The sequence below is a fragment of the Panicum hallii genome, chromosome 9, assembly GCF_002211085.1.
Source record: "Panicum hallii strain FIL2 chromosome 9, PHallii_v3.1, whole genome shotgun sequence".
Classification (NCBI taxonomy): domain Eukaryota; kingdom Viridiplantae; phylum Streptophyta; class Magnoliopsida; order Poales; family Poaceae; genus Panicum; species Panicum hallii.
The window spans coordinates 6,750,997-6,770,818 of record NC_038050.1 but is presented as its reverse complement, the minus strand read 5'-3'; the positions used below and the strand labels follow the sequence as shown (position 1 = coordinate 6,770,818).

Here is a 19,822-nt window from a genome sequence, read left to right as displayed (position 1 = left end):
CTCAAGTAAATTAAAATGTTTCTGGTGGAACCTATTGCCAGGTTTGATGAAACCTTATCTGCGGGGATGTGAATTATGTGGTGCGAATTTGAGAATGTGTGGTCTACTGTTCTGTTGGGAGTTGGGACGCTTGGATGGATGTGTATGTTGTGTTGCGATTACTGTTGCAGCGGTTAACTGAAACGGTGCGGGGGAGAGGTCGTTGGATGGTCAATTGGTGCGTGGTGGTTAAGCTCGACTGCAGGAGTCGCTTACATGTGCCATGTGTGTGGCACGCACAGTCACATTTCCTGGCATTTTCCAATAATTCCATCAGCTTTCTATAGTTCTAAATTTTCATAGAACTCGAAACAAATTTGCAAGTTGGCTGCAAATCGAACGTGACGTCACCGCTCCACCCTCCAGGCTTGAGCGTAGCTGGTTTTTTTTTTTCTAAACGTTGAGAATAGCTGTTTATTTTTTTGAAAATAAATAGCTGTTTATTTTTTAAACCTTTTTTTAGCGTAGCTGTTGGCCTGTTGCTGAAGCGTGACGCTGCACCAGGAAATCAGCTCTCCGACAAATTGACCCCACGCCAAGCCAGCTGAGATCCAACGGTTCCCGATCCATAGACCATAGCGCCGGTCCATTCGACGCCATCCAACCCGCACGTCCTCCGCGCGTTCAAACGTCCATACCAACTGGACGGGCGGCCATCCGTCGAACAAACTCCGTCACTGCCATCATGACCCCACTGTTTTCGTATCCCCACCTGCAGAGGCTCAGCTCACCCGCACCGGCGCTCGAACGCCGTGTCCACGCAAACCCATCCTCCCGCGTGCCGACCGCCACCACCACCTCGCAAGCAAAACTACAGGTTCACTTTTAAAATCTGTCGCTGCGGTTCTCTCCGCTCTCCCCACTCGTTAGATCCCACCGCCTCCCGCTGCTCGCCGCCGCCGACGAACCGCCGCAGCCTGACGCAGAGCCGCCGGCGGACCATCGCTTGCGGCCGCGCCCAGGATGGCGACCATGGGGAGCCTGATCGGGCTGGTGAACCGGATCCAGCGCGCGTGCACCGTCCTCGGTGACCACGGCGGCGGCGCCGGCGGCGAAGGCTCGCTCTGGGAGGCGCTCCCTTCCGTCGCTGTCGTCGGCGGGCAGGTACGCGCCGCCGCAGCCTGCTGCATCGCTTCCAGATCCGCTCGCCCCCGTCCCAGATCTAGCCAGTGCGCTCGCTCACGGTTTGGTTTGCGTTTTTCTCTCGCCTGATGATGCCTCCAGAGTTCCGGGAAGTCGTCGGTGCTCGAGAGCATAGTGGGGAGGGACTTCCTGCCTCGTGGATCTGGTAATGCCGTGGCTAGATCGCGCGCGTGCTGTTTGATATGGACAGGCTTGGGCGTTGAGGATTTAATTTGGGTTTTGATTAGGTATTGTGACGAGGCGACCTCTAGTGCTGCAGCTGCACAAGACGGATGGTGGGCACGAGTACGCCGAGTTCCTCCACGCCCCGAGGAAGCGGTTCACCGACTTTGGTAAGGCTACCGGTTTGCGTTTATTCATCACAGCAATTCGCTTGTTTTATGCACTTCTAATTGTTAGAGTTAGTGATATACTAAGATGCCTGTCTGCCTGTTGGGAAGGTTCATTTCAATTATGCTCAAATAAGATAGATATAAATTGCATCATCTGTGTAACCAAAATTGAATGAAATTGATACCACAGAGTTAAACAATGTATGGTGCCATTTACTGTTACGTGCTTCGACTAATCACTAGCATGTCATAATATTTGAGAGCAACAGGGCATATTAGGAGTTGCCAATTAAAACTATTGTACTACATTGACCAGGACAACCAATGTGATGTATGCTACAACATATTTAGGAAATATTTGCAGTGCATATAAATCATAAAATTTTTGTAGTTTTACCATACTTTCACCCTTAGTTGCTTTGCTTTCCATAAATTGGTATGCATTCGTTTTATCTCCTTTTAACCTTACACTGAGTTTCTAGCAGATGCCACAAAAAAACTATTCACTGTATTTTAAAAGTGAGAATGTCAGGTGTGAAAGGAATAACAGTGAACTGGTTCATTGATGGATCCTCGATATATTTGCTTGCAGTTTTATTTATTCCAGTTATCGATTTCTGGGCTATTTTCTATTGTCTAGAATGGCATTCTGATAGTTATTATATCCATCTATATCAATATTTTATTAATGAGAAGTCAAATTGCATTTGTTATTGAACTATTCTCTCTGTGTTTGTATATTTGCTGGATTTAGTTGAACTATTTTTACATTTCCATATAATTGCAGCTGCTGTGAGGAAAGAGATTGCTGATGAAACAGATCGCATAACTGGGAAAACTAAGGCTATTTCAAACGTTCCCATCCATTTGAGTATATATTCACCACATGGTAAGTGTTGGTTCTTTTTCTGATTTTTGATAGTATTGATGCATGGTAAACCTGGTGAATTTGGACTTTCCAACATTGCCACATTGGTCTTAGATCCAACTAATCTCTAGTTTAAGATTTTATTGACTTTGCTCCTCCGGTAAAACCTTTAAACATTGTAGGTTTTCATGTGAATTGGCATAGGCAATAGTCTACACTGAAATAGTTTAGTTTGTGCTTGTTGCTTCTTCTTTTGGGAACACCTGTGCACAGAAGTCAGTTCAGAGCAATGGCTTGAGATAGTAATATTATGACTCATCTGTGCATTAAGATTTTATGATTTAACTTTACTCAGGACCTAATGATAAAGAACACTTGAAATCTTATATGTATTAGGATTTTAAGATTAAATTACTCTGATTTTTATTTGTCGAGATTGTTAATAGTAGTGTGTGTAGGATCGAGATGGCGGACTAGAGGGGGGGGTGAATAGTCCTTTCTAAAACTAATTGCGCCGGCTAACCGAAACTTATGCGGAATCGAAACTATTCGCTTAGCCAAGACTTCACCCCTCTAACTATGACTCTAAGGCACTTCCAAAAAGATCCTACACAAAGCAAATGGAGTGCCAAGCTAGTAAGAGCTCTCCTAACAATTCTAATGCCAAGCCACACAAGTCTAAGCACTAGTACTATACAAACAAGGGGAGCTCCTACACAATTCTAATGGGCAATAGCACAAAGCCAAACCTAAGCTCACTAGATGCTCAAGGACAAGGATACACAATACAAACTCAAGAGCTCAACTTGCTTAGCTACACAATCTAAGCAAGAGCAACTAATTAAACTACACAAGCTAACTAGTTACACTATGATCTCTACTTCTAGCTACACAAGCAAGAAGATGATTAGCAAGCTATACAAACTAACTAAACACTAGAGAGCAACTACACAAGCACAAGATATATATGAATGTAAATACAAGGCTTGTGATTTGGAGAATGCAAACCACCGAGAAGAGTAGACAAGATTGACACGGTGATTTTTATCCCGAGGTTCACTTGGTTGCCACCAAGCTAATCCCCGTTGAGACAAGCTCCAAGGTTGCCGCCGATCCTCTTGCTAGTGGTGACTCTCAAGTCACACTCTCCCACGTGGAGTGCTCACACCGAGCTCTAGCACATGATCCGGACGAACCACTTGTTGCTCTTCACGTCTCGCTCAACTAGAGTTGCTCTTCGCGGCTCCCACGGGGTGAGCACAATAACCCTCACAATCTCTTCTCCGGAGCACCACACAATCTTCTTGCGGGCTTCAACGGAGCCTCTTCCCACCAAGCCGTCTAGGAGGTGGCAACCTCCAAGAGTAACAAGCACACCGGCTTGCAACACGATCACCTAGTGCCACTCGATGCAATCTCTCAAAGCAATCGCACTAGAATCGCTCTCTCACTCAATTGGATGATCACTATCAAGTTAGAGTGAGTAGAGGGCTCTCAAGCACTCTCACACATGGACACCAAGTCCCAAGGTGCTCAGCCCCCTCAAATGGCTGGCCACACCCTCTATTTATAGAGGGAGGCCCCAAACTAGCCGTTACACTCAAATCCCGAGAAAATAGAGATTTCGCGGACTGTCCGCCTCACAAAAACCGGACCGTCCGCCATTCAAAACCAACGGCTAGAACAGCAATTATTATGTGTCAGAGTCGACCGTTAGAGCCCCGGCGGACTGTCCGCGCCCCTGGGGCGGACTGTCCGCGGTTCAAAACTTCGAACCAACCGATTTGCAAACATCTCTGACTAAATCTGGAAGTGACCGGCGGACTGTCCGCACCCCATGGGCGGACTGTCCGCAGTTCAAAAAATGAGCACACACAGAAACCGTAGTGTTTCTGTCCCAGAATTTTCAGTAGGAGGCGGACCGTCCGCCCCCAAGGACCGGACGGTCCGCAGTTCATTTTGGACACCCAAGATAGAACTACCAAGAATCTGCGCCCGTTTCAGCTTTTAATGGCGGACCGTCCGTCGACGGACGGTCCGCAGTTCATTTTGGACCACCAACAGAGCCAAAAAATGGCTATGTTAGAGCTCATCCGGGATAACGGCGGACCGTCCGCCCCCCATGGGCGGACCGTCCGCAGGTCTATTTCCAGCAGAAATGTACCTCGGTAAAACGGCCATAACTCTTAGCTCCGATGTCCAAATTAGGTGATCTTGGACTCTATGGAAAGCTAATTCAGAGGGCAACATAATCCAACTGAATACTTGGTCCAAAACATAATGGATCAAAGCAGTATTCCACTCCAAGAGACAACCTAATTTCCGGAGAAAACCGAAAAACCTTTCTTGCTTCCCAAATTTGATCAACATCAACTCCAACTCTTTCTCCTTTGCAAATGTGCCAACACCACCACGTGAACAAAACCATGTGCATGTGTGTTAGCATTTCACAATCATTTTCAAAGGATTTTCACTTGATCTCACCACGCCACTCGATCCTAGCAACATCGCAATGTTAGATCGCTCAAGTGGCACTAGATGACCGATATGCAAACAAGTTTGCCCCTCTTGATAGTACGGCCATCTATCCTAAATCCGGTCATGCACTTCTCTACACAACCTTTGACCGGTGAAATGAAATGCCCTACAAGTCATACCTTTGTCTTGCGCATTTCATTTCATTTTCCCAAATATTGATGCCACACAAGCACCAGATTCCATCAAGCCTTTTGATCATCTTCATGAGTCAAGACTTGGCTTGATCTTCCTTGAATGATATGATCCACTCCATATCATCACATGACCTCTTTGGTCCATCGATCTTGACCTTGCTCGCTCTTCACCGTTGCCTCGGTCCATCGGCGCCAAATCTTGCCCAAGCTTCACCGCCTCGCGGTCCCTCGCTTCAAAGCCTTGACTTGCCCTTCTCCATTACAACCGGTCCATCAAGCCAAGCCTTGTCTTGATCTTCTCCATTTTGGTCACATAACTCCATGTTATGTCTCATATGCAATGAGCTCCTCGATCACACTATATGAGCATAGCATCAACCCTTAGCCATTTCTCCTCCATGGCACATGTTGCTCATACTAGTGTCTTTGTGTGGACTAATCTCCTGTGTATCTCAACATAAACACTTATTAGTCCACCTAAGTTGTCCATCAATTACCAAAACCAAACAAGGGCCTTTCAGTGTGCCCGGTCTTCTATTCAAGGTTCAATCACAGTAATAGCCACATATGTAGACTTGAGGTTCTTTCTGGTTCCTGTTCCTGAAGCACAAGTAACAAAAAACTGTAACTTGTACATTCTCGGTGCACAAGCTTTTCTATGTTATTTGAAGTTTTATATGCAGTGAGTACATTTATGTTCCTAATCCTTGAACTGTATATAGTTTAATTTGCCATACTTCTGTTTGCAGTTGTTAACTTGACACTTATTGATCTCCCTGGACTGACAAAGGTCGCTGTAGGTAATGCCACAATTGATGATTTAGTTGCTCTGTTTTTGGTTACTGTACCCTTCTTTTATTTAACTTTTGACACCTGGAACATTTTACTACAGAGGGGCAAGCAGAATCTATTGTTCAAGATATTGAAAACATGGTTCGATCTTATGTTGACAAGGTAAAGAAAAGCATCTGTATCTCTGTTACTGGATACTTACTACAATGTGATGTTTTCTTGAGTTACTTGTACTTCAATGAATCTTCTGTGGCACTTTTCCTCCTGATCTGGGCATTATAAATTTATAGATAATATTTTTCCCTCTAGTTATATATCTAGATCATCTATCTATATTACCTGTTGCTAAAGATGTTTTGATCACGTTGTTTAAAACCTTTTCTTTACTCATGTTCTTTTTTGTCTGGATATTTCAGCCAAATTGCATCATCTTGGCCATCTCCCCAGCTAATCAAGATATAGCAACATCGGACGCCATCAAGCTAGCTAGGGATGTTGATCCTTCAGGTGCAGTTTTTGAAAAAAACAATCCCTGCGATTTGACATCTCACTTTCCATTAGATAGGATTATCGATAAATCATTTTGTTAGCCTACCTATTTATCTGTGCTATTCCAATCATATATATTAACATCCTTTTTTTTTCTTAACATCTTAAGGTGACAGGACTTTTGGAGTCTTAACAAAGCTTGATTTGATGGACAAGGGTACCAATGCTGTTGATGTATGACACTTTTCAGTTTTTCTTAATGCATGCTCCATGTACATATCACTAAAAAATTTCCTCTTTCCGTGTCATCCTAGGTACTTGAAGGGAGGCAGTATCGTTTACAACACCCCTGGGTGGGAATTGTCAACCGCTCACAAGCTGATATCAACAAGAATGTTGACATGCTCTCAGCAAGACGCAAAGAAAAAGAATACTTTGAGAGCAGTCCTGAATATGGACACTTGGCACATAAAATGGGTGCAGAGTATCTTGCCAAGCTTCTGTCACAGGTGAGGGTATTTTTCTGCTGTGGTATGCTTCGACCATAAACTTTTGAATTGCATATCCTGACTGCTGATGTATTTCCATTTCTTTATGCAGCATTTAGAGGCTGTGATCAGAGCGAAAATTCCAAGTATTATAGCCATGATTAACAAAACAATTGATGAAATAGAAGCCCAGTTGGATAAACTTGGTAGACCAATTGGTGGTGATGCTGGGGTAAGGATAACTGTATTTTGCTTTTTTGATGTTTTTTAGGTTGCTGTGTTAAGCATAGGCATTCTTGGTAGTTTGTGCAGCAACCTGCATTGTTTAGTTTTGCAGGGATGAGTAAAAAACCACTGCATTATATATTTCTAAACCTTATTTATGTTGTCTTTTCTTCTCTCATAAAGTTCGCATAATCTGCAGGCTCAATTGTACACGATATTGGATATGTGTCGTGCATTTGATCGTGTTTTCAAAGAGCACTTAGATGGCGGGTAAGATATTCAACTGACCTTTTCACTAATGTGCTTGCGCCTTCCATAATTGTTGCCAATATATGTTGACAAATTGTCATAGTTATATGTATTGTAAGATAGTAAAAGCATTTTTTAGGGATTGCTTTTGATAATTTACACTTAATCATTAGTTCCCTTTTTTTTCAGTCGGCCAGGTGGAGATCGGATTTATGGTGTCTTTGACAACCAGTTACCTGCAGCACTGAAAAAGCTTCCATTTGACCGGCATCTTTCAATGCAAAATGTTCGGAAAGTTATTTCAGAGGCTGATGGTTACCAGCCCCACTTGATTGCCCCTGAGCAAGGATACAGAAGGCTTATAGATAGTTCTCTAAGCTACTTTAAGGGTCCAGCTGAAGCTTCTGTTGATGCGGTATGACTTCTCTGTTGACGCATGGCTCCTTTTAATATGTTTTAGTTCATGTTTCAATAGTTGTTGCATAAGTATGTGAATAAATCTCGTATCCTACATGCGTGTTTACATTTTATATTATGCAGCTGTTAAATTTATGGGCTTGCATGTACTGCTGTCTGCTGGGATAAGCTTGGATATTGTACTGTTATTAGAGAGGCAAATGGGAAAAGTTGGGAAATACTATACGGCTCTTGTAATCATCAAAAATAGAGCTGAAATCAAAGGTTCATTGACCTGCTAAAATCATATGATGTGCGCACTATTACCGTGACACTAACCTAGGGACATCCCAATGAATGATGGAAGTCATGCCCCTCTATATGTTATAGCAGAAAAGCTTATCTTGTCAGGGACATTCTAAAATGTGAAGGAAGGATGTTCTGTACTTACCACTAAATTGAACTTTTCAAGCTTTTGCTGGATGAAGGATGATCCGATACTCATGTTTTGTTGGTCACTTGAATTGCATTTAAGCCATATTTCACAGGATCTTGCTTACTATATGCGGTTAATGATGTTCTCGTATTTGCAGGTCCATTTGGTCTTGAAGGAGCTTGTTCGGAGATCGATTGCAGCAACAGAGGTTAGTCTCTCCTTTGTTCCTTCCTTTCTCCTTTTGTCTTACTGTTTCTTCTTACTGATTCATCACAATATTGGATATCACAGGAGTTGAAGCGATTCCCAACACTTCAATCGGACATAGCTGCTGCTGCAAATGAAAGCCTGGAAAGATTCCGTGAGGACGGTCGGAAGACTGTTCTTCGTCTAGTTGAGATGGAAGCCAGCTACCTAACAGTAGAATTTTTCCGTAAACTTCCTACTGAACCAGAGAAAGCAGCTGATAAGAACACTCCAGTGAGTGATAGGTATCAGGACAATCATCTCAGAAGAATCGGTAAATTCACCTTCCTTGCTCTCTTTGTGAAAAAAGGACATCTGATTTACAAAAATGCACAACCATTTTTAAACATATATACAGCATAAGAAGCTCAAGATTAAATTATAGGAAGTCTTTACTAGGTTGACATAATCATGGTAGGCTGATTGAATACTGTAGCCCTTAACCAGACAGCCACGGTGCCATACCAGTTGGTTTATATACTTTTATGCCTCCAGTGCATGGTGGAATATTATATTATAGGTTATTAGCTAGTGAGCAATCTGTGGCATTTTGCATTTATTTTTTTCTTTGCATAAACTGTGAACACATTATTGTAGGGCCATGATCCTTTGTTAATGCTCTTGCTTTGGTGTAGTTTCTGCATTAGTTGCATGCTTTGTGTTGATATTCACCGCCAGTGATAATAACCATGTGAATAGAGTCCATTATGATGTGCCGCTAATTATGGCTTTATTGTTGTTTTATTTTTTTGTCAGGATCGAATGTGTCATCTTACATTAACATGGTCTGTGAGACGTTGAGGAACACAATTCCGAAAGCCATTGTACATTGTCAAGTGAAAGAGGCAAAAAGAAATTTGCTTAACCGTTTCTACGCGCATGTGGGAAGCAAGGAGGTATGTTTACTTGGACTAATTATATTGTTTTGCACGCAATTAGAAGATAGGTGCGTGTGTTTGTAGTTTAATCACAATTTAACTGACTGAAAGGAAAGGGTTGGTCTGTACTGTACTACTGTTTATTATTCTTCATTTTATTGTTTTGTAAGCTCACTATAATTTTTTTTCTAAAACATCGGTTTCGTTGAATTTGATCTGTCACCCCTGGTTTCTCGTGTAGCTTGTGAACTTGTTCTTACTGATCCTTGTTCTTGCTCACAGGGTTCAGAGAACCTGATAGTACCGTTCTGTTCCCTCCTTACTTTTTGTTAATCTTGTCCAGACCATTTCGTGTTAGCAATGATTCTTGGAAGATTTTTAAATATTCCAGATTACTCCAAATCTATGGGCCGCAAGTTATTCAAATAATTTGGACAATGAATAAGGTTATTGTTCCCTCATTCGCTTTGCTTTTCATGATACAGAAGAAACAGCTCAGCGCGATGTTGGATGAGGATCCCGCTTTGATGGAGAAGAGGGATGCCTTGGTAAAGAGGCTAGAGCTGTACAAATCAGCAAGGAACGAGATCGACTCGGTCGCATGGAAATGATCGGCTAGTGGCAGCCACAGCTGGAACATAGAATGTATAACCGCGGCACGTGTGACTGCTGTAGAATGCTCGATTCTTTTCATATCTGAGTTTATTTGGGGGGTTTTGTACACGATTTTCAAACGCGAGTGTTCTTCCGCTTGTCAGACATTCTTCATCGGCCGTCTTGGCCTTTTCTATGATTATGGATGACCTGATCTGTAGGGTCCCATCGAGTATAGATATATTCTTTTGTTGATTTTACATTTGTACTGCCTCGGCCGATCTTTTTGATGCATGGCAATTGAACAACAGTTGAAAAGGACAGGCGAGGATCATATTTTTTGATTACACAGCATAACTTAGATAGCACGCACACTCATCAATACATGAACGTAAATTCTATCCTTATAAACATCTTTGGATATTGAATCGGTAAATTCTATCCCTATCCTTATAAGCATCTTTGGAGATTGAATCGGTAAATTCTATCCTATAAACATGTTTGGAGATTGGAAATTGAGTCGGCAAATCCTTGAGTATCTTTAGAAACTGAATCGGCAAATTCTCAATTTTCTAAACCGGCAAATTCTCGAGAATGATATTCTCAAGAATAATGAAGTCACTGCAGGTGCTTTACTGTTGATGGAAACATCGCCTACTACTAAAATCACGGGGAGTTGAACTCATCACTGGAGCGAGGCTCCTGTAATCACTAGCCTACGGTGCCTTTTGTAGATAATGTTTTCCTTCGATTAACTGATACAGCGGCATACAAAATTACAATGACAATTTCTTGCTATTGGAGGCGGCTCTTGAAGTCGTCCCATTCCACCCCCTTCTCCAGGTACTCGATGTTGTTGGGGTCAAACGGCCCCTTCACCACGTCCACTGACTGTATGATCGCCCTCTCCGGCAGGATGCTCCTCGACGGATCCGCCGCCGTTCCCCCGCTCAAGCTCGACGAGAAGCCCTGCGACACAGTGCGATCACGTATAAGCAACAGGCAGAATCAAAGCATCTTGACGACAACCACAGCCTGCGAAGGAAAACTAGCACCCGGCGGCGGCGGCGCATTGCTGCCGCCGTGCGACCACGGCATTGCCCATCCTGGGCTCGGTACCTTGAAGACGAGCACGACCTCCACCTCGTCGTCGACCCGGGCCTTCACCAGCAGCGCCTGGTCGCGCGCGTCCTCGGTGTATCGCTCCATCCTCGCGACGTCCTCGTTGTGCCCCCACTCCTCGTCGTCCTCATCCTCGTCCTCCTCGTACCGCACCCGCCGCCTCACGCGGAAGACGGCTCTGTCCGCGCGCGCGTCGCCGGCGCCGACGAGGAGGCGGGGCAGGTGCCCGAGACCGAGAGCGCGCGCCGGGGCTGCGGCCAGGTGCGGGAGCGAAAAAGCAGCTCCGCAGGCGCCGTGGTGGAGGCGGCAGGGTCTGGCGGCGGGCGGAGAGACGGTCGGTGCGGCGGCGCAGTGGAGCACCATTGCCGGGTGGGGTGTGGAGCGAGCGAGCTGGCAGTTGGATAAGGCGCGGTTCGAGCGCTCTCTACTGGTCGTTTCCTGGTTCTTGCAGCCTTGATGCGGAGACGCGAGTAGCGGCTAAAATTCAAGGCGTAGTGCCAGTGCCATAGTACATGATAAGTTCTAGAATGGTCTTGGGTAGCAAACCCACGTGAAGAAATTTTACGTTCTCCAAGACACATTGCAACCAGGGTAAAAGGTAAAAGCTGTGAATTATTGTTAGAAAACGCAAAAGGTATTTTAATTATAAGGCCAGCTTGACATACCAAATGATAACAGGTGAAAGACAAGTCTTTGAACGGACCAGTAAAATTTGGCAAAGTAAGCATGGTAATCAATTTACGCTAAACCATTTTAACAAGTTAACCTAGCAACAATTTATTTTGCCAGCTTACATAAGCAGCATTCACAACCAAGCGGAAGGAGCAAATCTGAAAAAGGCAAAATCATTGCTTGTAGCCGTTGCATGATACAAAAGGACAACAAGCTTATTGAGTATGCTCTGCTTCTCATACACGACACAGAAATGCACTGATCAAGTTTTGCTGCTCTGAAAATCTAGAGGCAGTCCAAATTATACACCAACCTCCCAACCAAGCAAGCAACGGGTGGTGATACTCGTAGCAAAGAAAAAAGGGAACTAAGATGCTCTTCACCGATGATTAGCTTGAAGGACAGCAGACCTCACTTCTTCAACAAGGTCGCACTGCATTGGGCCATTATCTTTGAAGCTCGTGTGATTGCATCAGTCATATAGAAGTTCTCAATGACGGTTTTGAATGGGGTTGAGCTCACTTGTTGCTTTACTGGCGGCTTCACCTCAGGAGAAATTGTGCATGGTTCCTTCTCATCTACGTGAATGAGATTAGGTGCAACCGTGCTGATCCGGTCCCTCACAGCTGACAGACTGCCGTAAGGCAATTGAACCCCAGCAACCTCAGAAAGAGCACGGATGATCTTCCAATCATCCCTAGCATCGCCAACTGTAGGAACAGCTGGGATGGTCCACTGGGTGCAACCTTCGGTGTTCTCATAGGTACCTTCCTTCTCACTGAATGCTGAAGATGGCAGAATAACATTGGCCCTATAGACAGCCTTGTCACCATGGTGTCCCTGATAAACAACAAATGCATCTTCTGGAAGCTTATCTAGACTTATATCATCAGCTCCCATCAGGTACAAGAACTTTGCTGACTTGATGCTCTCAGCAGGATTAGCAACAAGGCCAAGATCAAGAGCTGCAGCCTGCGCAGCATGGAGCAGTAGGACATTAAGGCCATTCCAGTCTGGTCTCGTCACATTGAACTTCTTGGCTACAGTCTCAATCGTTGAGAATAGGGCATCTTGGTCCTCCCGTTCAAATAATCCAGCTCCAGCGATGATGACAGGGTTTTTGGCAGATTGCAGTACCGAGCAGAAAGGATGCCGACCCTCTGCAATCTCAACAAGGGTCTGTGGTCCTGTGCCAAGATGCTCATGGTCATAGTTAAAGTCAGCTGGAGGGCCGATATACCCCACCTTTGCTTGTGTTGCTCTAACGGTCTTCCGAATCCTAGCATTAACAATCGCTGCCTCCACTCTTGGCTGTTCCATGGCACAAAGAGGGTTGTGTCATTATAACATTAGATTCACAATAGACTGCATATCGGCAAGACATGACTAAAAGGAGGCATAAGGAGGAGACAAAAAGTTACAATAGAACAAACATGGCACTTCAAATATGGACTATTACATGTACAAAAGATTTTTTTTGGGCCGCACCAGATCAATTTATAACCTTTCCTGACAGATAATTATAGTAATGGTGTCTCCATATGCTTGAAGATTGAAGAAAACTGAAATCAACAATAACTTTTGTTTCTAGAATATCAACTGCATTTTAATTCATATGCACCACATAGCTATCGCAAAAGCATGCCGACACCACACGATTGAGTGATCATACAATATAATGGTGGTGTTTCAGAGAACGCAAATAAATCAAGAAAATGGTACTACATATTAGCCATGAGCACAGCGAGGAGAATCCTACCTGAGTGCCAACCAAAAGGAAGACATCAGCCTTTTCAAGCCCAGCAATGCCTGTATTCATTAGATAGTTTGATCGCAGATCTGCTGGAGGATTTGGACCATTTCCCTCGCAGAGGACCTTATCTGAACCCATTCTGTTGACAAAATCTTTCAGAGCCATCATGGATTCTGCATCAGAAAGTTTTCCAGCAACTCCAGTAATTTCTTCTGGCTTAACTTGACGCAAAACCTCAGCAACAACTGCAAGAGCATCACGCCATGTCACGGCCTTAAACCTGCCATCAGGACCACGGATCATAGGGTCATTTAATCTTTGCCTCTTCAGACCATCATAACAAAACCGCGTTTTGTCAGATATCCATTCCTCATTGATGTCCTGCAAGGAACAGGAAGTGATGTTAACTAAACATAATCTTTATTTTCTCAAAAAAAGCTACACTACTATCGCCAACAAAACAAAAACAAAGGAGTCAAAATTGTAAGAGAAGTGGGGAATAATCAAACCTCATTGAGACGTGGAACAATACGCATAACTTCAGGACCTCTGCTGTCAACTCTTATGTTTGACCCTACCGCATCAGTAACATCAATAGTCTCGGTGCCCTTCAGCTCCCAGTTCCGAGCTTTAAATGCAAATGGCTTGGATGTAAGAGCCCCAACAGGGCAGATATCAATAACATTTCCAGATAGTTCACTTGTCATAAGTTTCTCAACATATGTTCCAATTTCTTCACCACTGCCACGACCTAACATACCAAGGTCTTGAACACCAGCAACCTCAGTAGCAAACCTGACACACCTGCAACATTAAAAGGAAAATAGCAATACATCTCAGCAAAGGTGCAGAGCTTGCACAAGTAGCTAGAACAATTTTCTACAACGCAAATTAAGAAACCAGTAGATTGAAGCATGAATAAATCAGATACAATGCTGGGCTCAAGAGGTTGAAAATATTTTAAAGTTGATGTGATCAGTTCCTAATTCTGTATATAGTGAGTCAAGAATGAAGTGATTGCAGAAAACACAACATAGACAAACAGGATAGCCATGAAACCACCTGAAGCAATGCTAATAGATATTACCACGAAGCAAAAAAAAAAAAAGCATCACCTTGTACATTGGATGCAACGGGTCATCACTGTCTTAACCAAGGGACCCAAATTCTTGTCCACAACTGACCGCTTCATCTCAGTGAACCGACCACGGTCAGCACCAAATGCCATAGACTGATCCTGGAGGTCGCACTCCCCACCCTGATCGCAGATTGGGCAGTCAAGTGGATGGTTCATCAGCAGGAACTCCATGACACCCTCCCTCGCCTTCTTCGCGACTGGAGTGTTTGTCTTAATCTTCATCCCTAATCCAGCAAGAGTGATCATTGAGTACTCCAAAATCCACTAAATCAAGGTTGAGGTCTCTAGTTTCTCCAACCATTTCCAATGACATGGGGAACCAAACAAGCAAATCTACTCATAACCCTAAATTGCTGAGACGCCAAGGAACTGATTGGATCTGAGCATTTGAGGCATACAACACTAGGTAATGGACCAAAGAAGCAGATCAACACGAGCCAGTTTTCCATCTCAAAACAATACGCAGGAACAAGGAAATGCGACGAGCGCACATGGGTGGCTGTGGCTGACCTGGGAGCGCGGGCATGGCGCAGGAGGCGACGGGCTTGGGCGATTTCTCGACCTCGACGAGGCACATGCGGCAGTTCCCGGCGATGGAGAGTCGGCTGTGGTAGCAGAAGCGCGGTATGTCGACGCCGGCGACCTCGCAGGCCTGGAGCACGGTGAACCCCTTGGGGATCCGCACCGCGTGCCCGTCCACGAACACCTCGAGCGCGTCCTCCGGGTTGGGCGGGAGCTCCACTCGGGCGCCCCCCACGGGCTCCCGCGGCGGCGGCAGCTCCGGGTCGGCCGGCGCCACCGCCGCGCCAGCCTCCGGCGATCCCGCGGCGGCGGTCGGGGAGATCCAGCGGCAGGACGCGGCCACGGCGGGGCAGCGCGACGACAGGCGCGAATTTGACTGGCGGAGCGCCCTCGCGAGGAACGCCATGGCGGCGGCGGCGGCGGCGGCGAGGCGATGGGATCGCGCGGAGATGGTAGGGAGACAGAAAAGGGGAGGAGCCCTCAGCCTAGGGAGAGTGGTGCGAGGGATGGGGTTGTCTCCGGAGAGAGGTAGCCGCTGCTACGAGCACACGAGGTTTCGAGATCCCTGAGAGAATGACGTCTGGGCCCGGTCTGCGGGGCCCGCGCGCAGTGAAAGGATCCTTTTGTGGTGGTGGAAGGGGCGCGTGGGCTCTGTATTTCGCTGAGGCGTTGGATCGAGACCTTGGATGGACTCGGTGCATGGACGATGGGCAGGAAATGGCTTGGTCCCGTCTCCCGTGGTGCGGCAAGGCCGGCAGCTGGCAGTCTGGCACGAGGCAGGGAAGAAGAAGGCCAGAGTGCGCGTGGTCCATGGGTGTATGAAACGCTGTCAACGCCGGAAGAAATGGGCCGGATTTGGTAAGGTCAGCTCCAGGGATTTGAAAGGGATAGGCCTAAATTCTGTAGTTAGTTGGGCCTAACATTTGACATCCATAGCTGCAATGGATTTGGGCCTTACAGATGTTGTCTGGACTTATCCACTTCCGACAGTTTCATTCACATTTCGTGAGCTTTGCCAAGTGTTTAAGATTTTCATTTCGAGACCATCCGAGATAAACTGACAAGCGTGTCATACGTTCGGATGAGTATGATCCTTCGACTAATTACATTTTTATTTGTGTTCTTTTTAAAATTAGTCCAAAAGCAATATTGGTGAGAGCTCACTACTTAATGCCGTTGGTCGACGGCTCAACGCACATACTTCAAACAAGTGTATGAATGGGATTGAACAGACCAGAAAGAGATGGTGTGTAGGGTGTATTATCCTTTTTTTTTTTAACAAAACCACATCCGACAGTGCAACCATGCAAGTTTCTTTTACTAAATATCCTGAAATTGTTTTGATGGTAGGTTGAACTTATTTGGTGCAGTACTGCAGTCCAACATTAGCTGAATCTAGCATATCTGCATCGTACATTGGGTGCATACTATACAGGGGCGGTAAAAAAAATCATGAATTTTAAATAAGCAGATATATGAATTCTCTCGTGGTTCTTTTCAAGCCTGGTCATTATAATAGATGCGCTAAATTCTTAGACCCTTTACTAGTCACCACGTATATCTTTGAATTGATGTCCGTCCTTTTTGCAGTTGCGAGCTCCCAGGAAAGAGCTTATTTATACCTTCCGATTTCTTTCGTCCTTTGGACACGGTTTGTTCCAACTTCCTGGAAAGTTAACAACTCATAATCCACGAGCAACTTTTTAACGCGCTCTCTTTTTTAACTGACGAATTTTGAACAGCAGGCGCTGATAAGCTGCTCCCAAACAATGGTCGCGCGCCTGAAGTGCCACGGCGTCTCGTGGCAGTCTAACCTGGGGCACGGCCGATCACACACGTCGCGCAACATTTCTTTCAACTAAAGACGCCGCCGCCGGTATGCACGGTAGGCAGGTCCTGCAAGAGCCGCCGCTAGCTTGCTGACCCGTCGGTGTTGACATGGCCATCTCCACGCACGCACATACTGAGCTCTCACCTCTAGCACCTTTTTGTTCTAATTAACGCCTAACATGCCAACTGGCGCCGGTACACCCCAATACTTTTCTGCCGCAGTTACAAGCATTTCGTGTCACGTTCTCACACGTCACTCCTCCGGAAATTGTTGTTAATCTCTGACGGGCGGCAGCTACACCCCTCTGCTGATTAATTAAGCAAGTGACGGTTTTATTATATTTATATACCATGGGAAATATTCCCGGTAAGAGCCCTCACAAGCGAACCCTAGCTGCCGTGGCCATCTCCTGTAGTCCTGTTTGAACCAGAGTCCACGAAGATTCAGGGATCAGGCTCTTTTCAACTACAGCCTCCCCAGAACAAGTGCAGGCACGGTTTGATGGAAGAATCACCTTCTAGATCTCATTCGGAAAAGGGGAAAAATAAAAAATAAGAAAGAGAATTACACATCATAATCTGAGTGTGATTGACTGAAAGCAACCCATACAGTGACAGGTGACTTACAATTGCACATGTATAAATAAGCAGCCAGCTTGTGATCCAATACTCCAAGTCTCCAACCCAAAGCAGTTAGCTGAGTAGCATAGCACACTAATCACTTATTACCTGTAGTTATTAGCCACATAACACTTGGTTAAGCGTATCACGCATGGCTCTAGCAAGAGAGAAGAGGCTTCCGCCGCTGCACCTCTCGCTCAACGTCCCGTCCCGCCCCGCCGTCCAGGAGCCGGCCTTCCGGCACGCCAACCCTCCGCTCGCGCCGCCGCCGTCCGCGTCGTCGACCCCGCTGGCCCGGTCGAGCCAGTTCCGTCTCGCCGACTTCGACCGGCTCGCCGTCCTGGGCCGCGGGAACGGCGGCACCGTGTACAAGGTGTGCCACCGCGAGACGGGCGCGCTTTACGCGCTCAAGGTCCTGCACCAGGGCGACGCCGCCGAGGCGGACATCCTAGGCCGCACCGCCTCGCCGTTCGTCGTCCGCTGCCACTCCGTCCTGCCGGCCGCGTCGGGCGACGTCGCGCTGCTCCTCGAGCTGGCGGACGGCGGGTCGCTGGACTCCGTCAAGAACCGCGGCGGGGCGTTCCCGGAGCCGGCGCTCGCGGAGGTGGCGGCGCAGGCGCTGTCGGGGCTGGCCTACCTCCACGCCCGCCGCATCGTGCACCTCGACATCAAGCCGGCGAACCTCCTCGCCACCGCGGCCGGGGAGGTCAAGGTCGCCGACTTCGGCATCGCCAAGGTCCTCTCCCGCGCCGGCGACCATTGCACGTCCTACGTGGGCACCGCGGCGTACATGAGCCCGGAGCGCTTCGACCCGGAGGCGCACGGCGGGCACTACGACCCCTGCGCCGCCGACGTGTGGAGCCTTGGGGTCACCGTCCTGGAGCTCCTCGTGGGCCGCTACCCGCTGCTCCCCGCCGGGCAGCAGCCGAACTGGGCGGCACTCATGTGCGCCATCTGCTTCGGCGAGCCCCCCTCGCTACCCGACGGCGCCGCGTCACCGGAGCTCCGGAGTTTCGTCGCCGCCTGCCTGCAGAAGGACTACCGCAAGAGGGCGTCCGTCGCGGAGCTTCTTGCCCACCCGTTCGTCGCCGGGAGGGACGTGACGAGGTCGAGGCGCGCGCTCCGAGAGCTCGTCGCCGAGGCCTAGCTCTCGTCCCCGCCGCCGTTGTGGCCTGTGGGCGAGGCATCGTCGATCATCACCGGCGGCACGCACATAGACACGACCAATTTTTGGTAGGATTAATGTAAATTTGCACATACTAAACCCGATTAGAGCTTAGTTCTCGTGTTGCACATATGTTAGGATTTGGATTAGATATCACATGGTTGAAATGTAAATGAGGGACAGAAATAAGTGATGCACCCTACTAACTGACGCTAACATTGTACAGTGACAAACTGAAGTTTGCACATGCTCCTTTTTTTATTAAAACTCTATGCTTACTGTGAATTGTGTGTCTGGATTTTATTTCGGACTTGCGCTACTTGCCATTACGTGGATTAGCTTGTGAATTAACAACTAAGATGAGTGTCACTTGCCCAGTGTCCATACTCTCTCGGCCTTCTTGCTAACATGGGAACCAGCGTTCAGTTTTATCTTCATTAATGCGTGGACTCATGTCACTACTCACTCTCGCTAATCACTTTTTTTACACTAGAAATGTAATTCTTTGAGAAAAAAATTTTGTTCACTGGGGACGAATTTCTACTCTAGTAGCTAGCTTTAAGGTAGGAAGAACAGCGAGAAAAGGATTTGACTCTGATGGTGGTGGTCTGGAAATGGGGGATTATTCGGCAGAACCCTGGTAGCTACTGCCTGGCGAATGGCCATGGACTGCTCACGTATTTGCACACGACGATCTGCTCGTTTCGTGAAGCACCTCGCTGTCGAGCAAGCCGAAATCCGAAGCCCGAGTTTAGCAGGCTGTCTGAAATATTTTTTGTGAAGACTGGTCGGTTACCAATGTATATCTCGAGATGCTCGCACTTTCTCTAAAATTCAAACATCGATGAGCACCTTGCTAAGAGGAAATCAGTCCACAGTAAATTTATTCTCACACCTGTTCCGGCACGTGTCAGATGAAATACAGATCGATTTAAAAGACACTGCTATACTAAGATCACTAACTAACTACTGATGACACACCTGCTTCTGTGCTCTGCCTTATTAGAAAATGATTAGGGAATGTTAGCTGGACCGTGACAGTTGGGAGCTTGTTAGGATGTTCGAGCTTATTGCCACTAGAAATAGTATATTAGGAAACTGTGTCACGCTTATTTGCCTTGCTAACCAACAGCCTCTGCTTAGTTCTGCTGC

The 19,822-nt window shown here is 46.5% G+C and overlaps 4 protein-coding genes across 4 annotated transcripts; 2 read left to right on the top strand and 2 right to left on the bottom strand.

The window, feature by feature from the left end:
- The first annotated feature begins 883 nt into the window (after positions 1-883).
- Positions 884-10,109, top strand: LOC112876360 (dynamin-related protein 1C). Its single transcript, XM_025940454.1, has 16 exons — positions 884-1,143; positions 1,264-1,327; positions 1,410-1,514; positions 2,302-2,403; positions 5,804-5,854; positions 5,947-6,008; positions 6,263-6,353; positions 6,505-6,569; positions 6,650-6,844; positions 6,936-7,055; positions 7,248-7,318; positions 7,487-7,712; positions 8,287-8,337; positions 8,421-8,649; positions 9,132-9,271; positions 9,739-10,109. The coding sequence occupies exons 1-16, from the start codon at positions 1,003-1,005 to the stop codon at positions 9,862-9,864; spliced, it is 1,839 nt and encodes a 612-aa protein (XP_025796239.1). The 5' UTR covers positions 884-1,002; the 3' UTR covers positions 9,865-10,109.
- A 287-nt stretch (positions 10,110-10,396) lies between these two features.
- LOC112874667 lies at positions 10,397-11,467 on the bottom strand. Its single transcript, XM_025938129.1, has 2 exons — positions 10,967-11,467; positions 10,397-10,816 (listed from the first exon to the last, which is right to left on the bottom strand). The coding sequence occupies exons 1-2, from the start codon at positions 11,330-11,332 to the stop codon at positions 10,643-10,645; spliced, it is 540 nt and encodes a 179-aa protein (XP_025793914.1). The 5' UTR covers positions 11,333-11,467; the 3' UTR covers positions 10,397-10,642.
- A 253-nt stretch (positions 11,468-11,720) lies between these two features.
- LOC112874666 (NADH dehydrogenase [ubiquinone] iron-sulfur protein 1, mitochondrial) lies at positions 11,721-15,568 on the bottom strand. Its single transcript, XM_025938127.1, has 5 exons — positions 15,043-15,568; positions 14,510-14,756; positions 13,904-14,198; positions 13,401-13,775; positions 11,721-12,952 (listed from the first exon to the last, which is right to left on the bottom strand). The coding sequence occupies exons 1-5, from the start codon at positions 15,458-15,460 to the stop codon at positions 12,053-12,055; spliced, it is 2,235 nt and encodes a 744-aa protein (XP_025793912.1). The 5' UTR covers positions 15,461-15,568; the 3' UTR covers positions 11,721-12,052.
- Positions 15,569-17,656: 2,088 nt separating this feature from the next.
- LOC112877602 (mitogen-activated protein kinase kinase 9-like) lies at positions 17,657-18,652 on the top strand. The gene has a single exon (XM_025941943.1). The coding sequence runs from the start codon at positions 17,657-17,659 to the stop codon at positions 18,650-18,652; it is 996 nt and encodes a 331-aa protein (XP_025797728.1).
- Positions 18,653-19,822: the final 1,170 nt, after the last annotated feature.

Bases quoted from the DNA above. Each gene is read 5' to 3' on its own strand.
- LOC112876360 (XM_025940454.1), top strand. From the start codon at position 1,003: ATGGCGACCATGGGGAGCCTGATCGGGCTGGTGAACCGGATCCAGCGC. The intron at 2,404-5,803 runs GTAAGTGTTGGT...TTCTGTTTGCAG, and splicing joins GAGTATATATTCACCACATG to TTGTTAACTTGACACTTATT. The intron at 8,650-9,131 runs GTAAATTCACCT...TTTTTTTGTCAG, and splicing joins CAATCATCTCAGAAGAATCG to GATCGAATGTGTCATCTTAC.
- LOC112874667 (XM_025938129.1), bottom strand. From the start codon at position 11,332: ATGGTGCTCCACTGCGCCGCCGCACCGACCGTCTCTCCGCCCGCCGCC. The intron at 10,817-10,966 runs GTACCGAGCCCA...ACTGTGTCGCAG, and splicing joins AGGTCGTGCTCGTCTTCAAG to GGCTTCTCGTCGAGCTTGAG.
- LOC112874666 (XM_025938127.1), bottom strand. From the start codon at position 15,460: ATGGCGTTCCTCGCGAGGGCGCTCCGCCAGTCAAATTCGCGCCTGTCG. The intron at 14,199-14,509 runs GTGATGCTTTTT...TTAATGTTGCAG, and splicing joins CGTTGCATCCAATGTACAAG to GTGTGTCAGGTTTGCTACTG. The intron at 13,776-13,903 runs GTTTGATTATTC...TGTTCCTTGCAG, and splicing joins TTGTTCCACGTCTCAATGAG to GACATCAATGAGGAATGGAT.
- LOC112877602 (XM_025941943.1), top strand. From the start codon at position 17,657: ATGGCTCTAGCAAGAGAGAAGAGGCTTCCGCCGCTGCACCTCTCGCTC.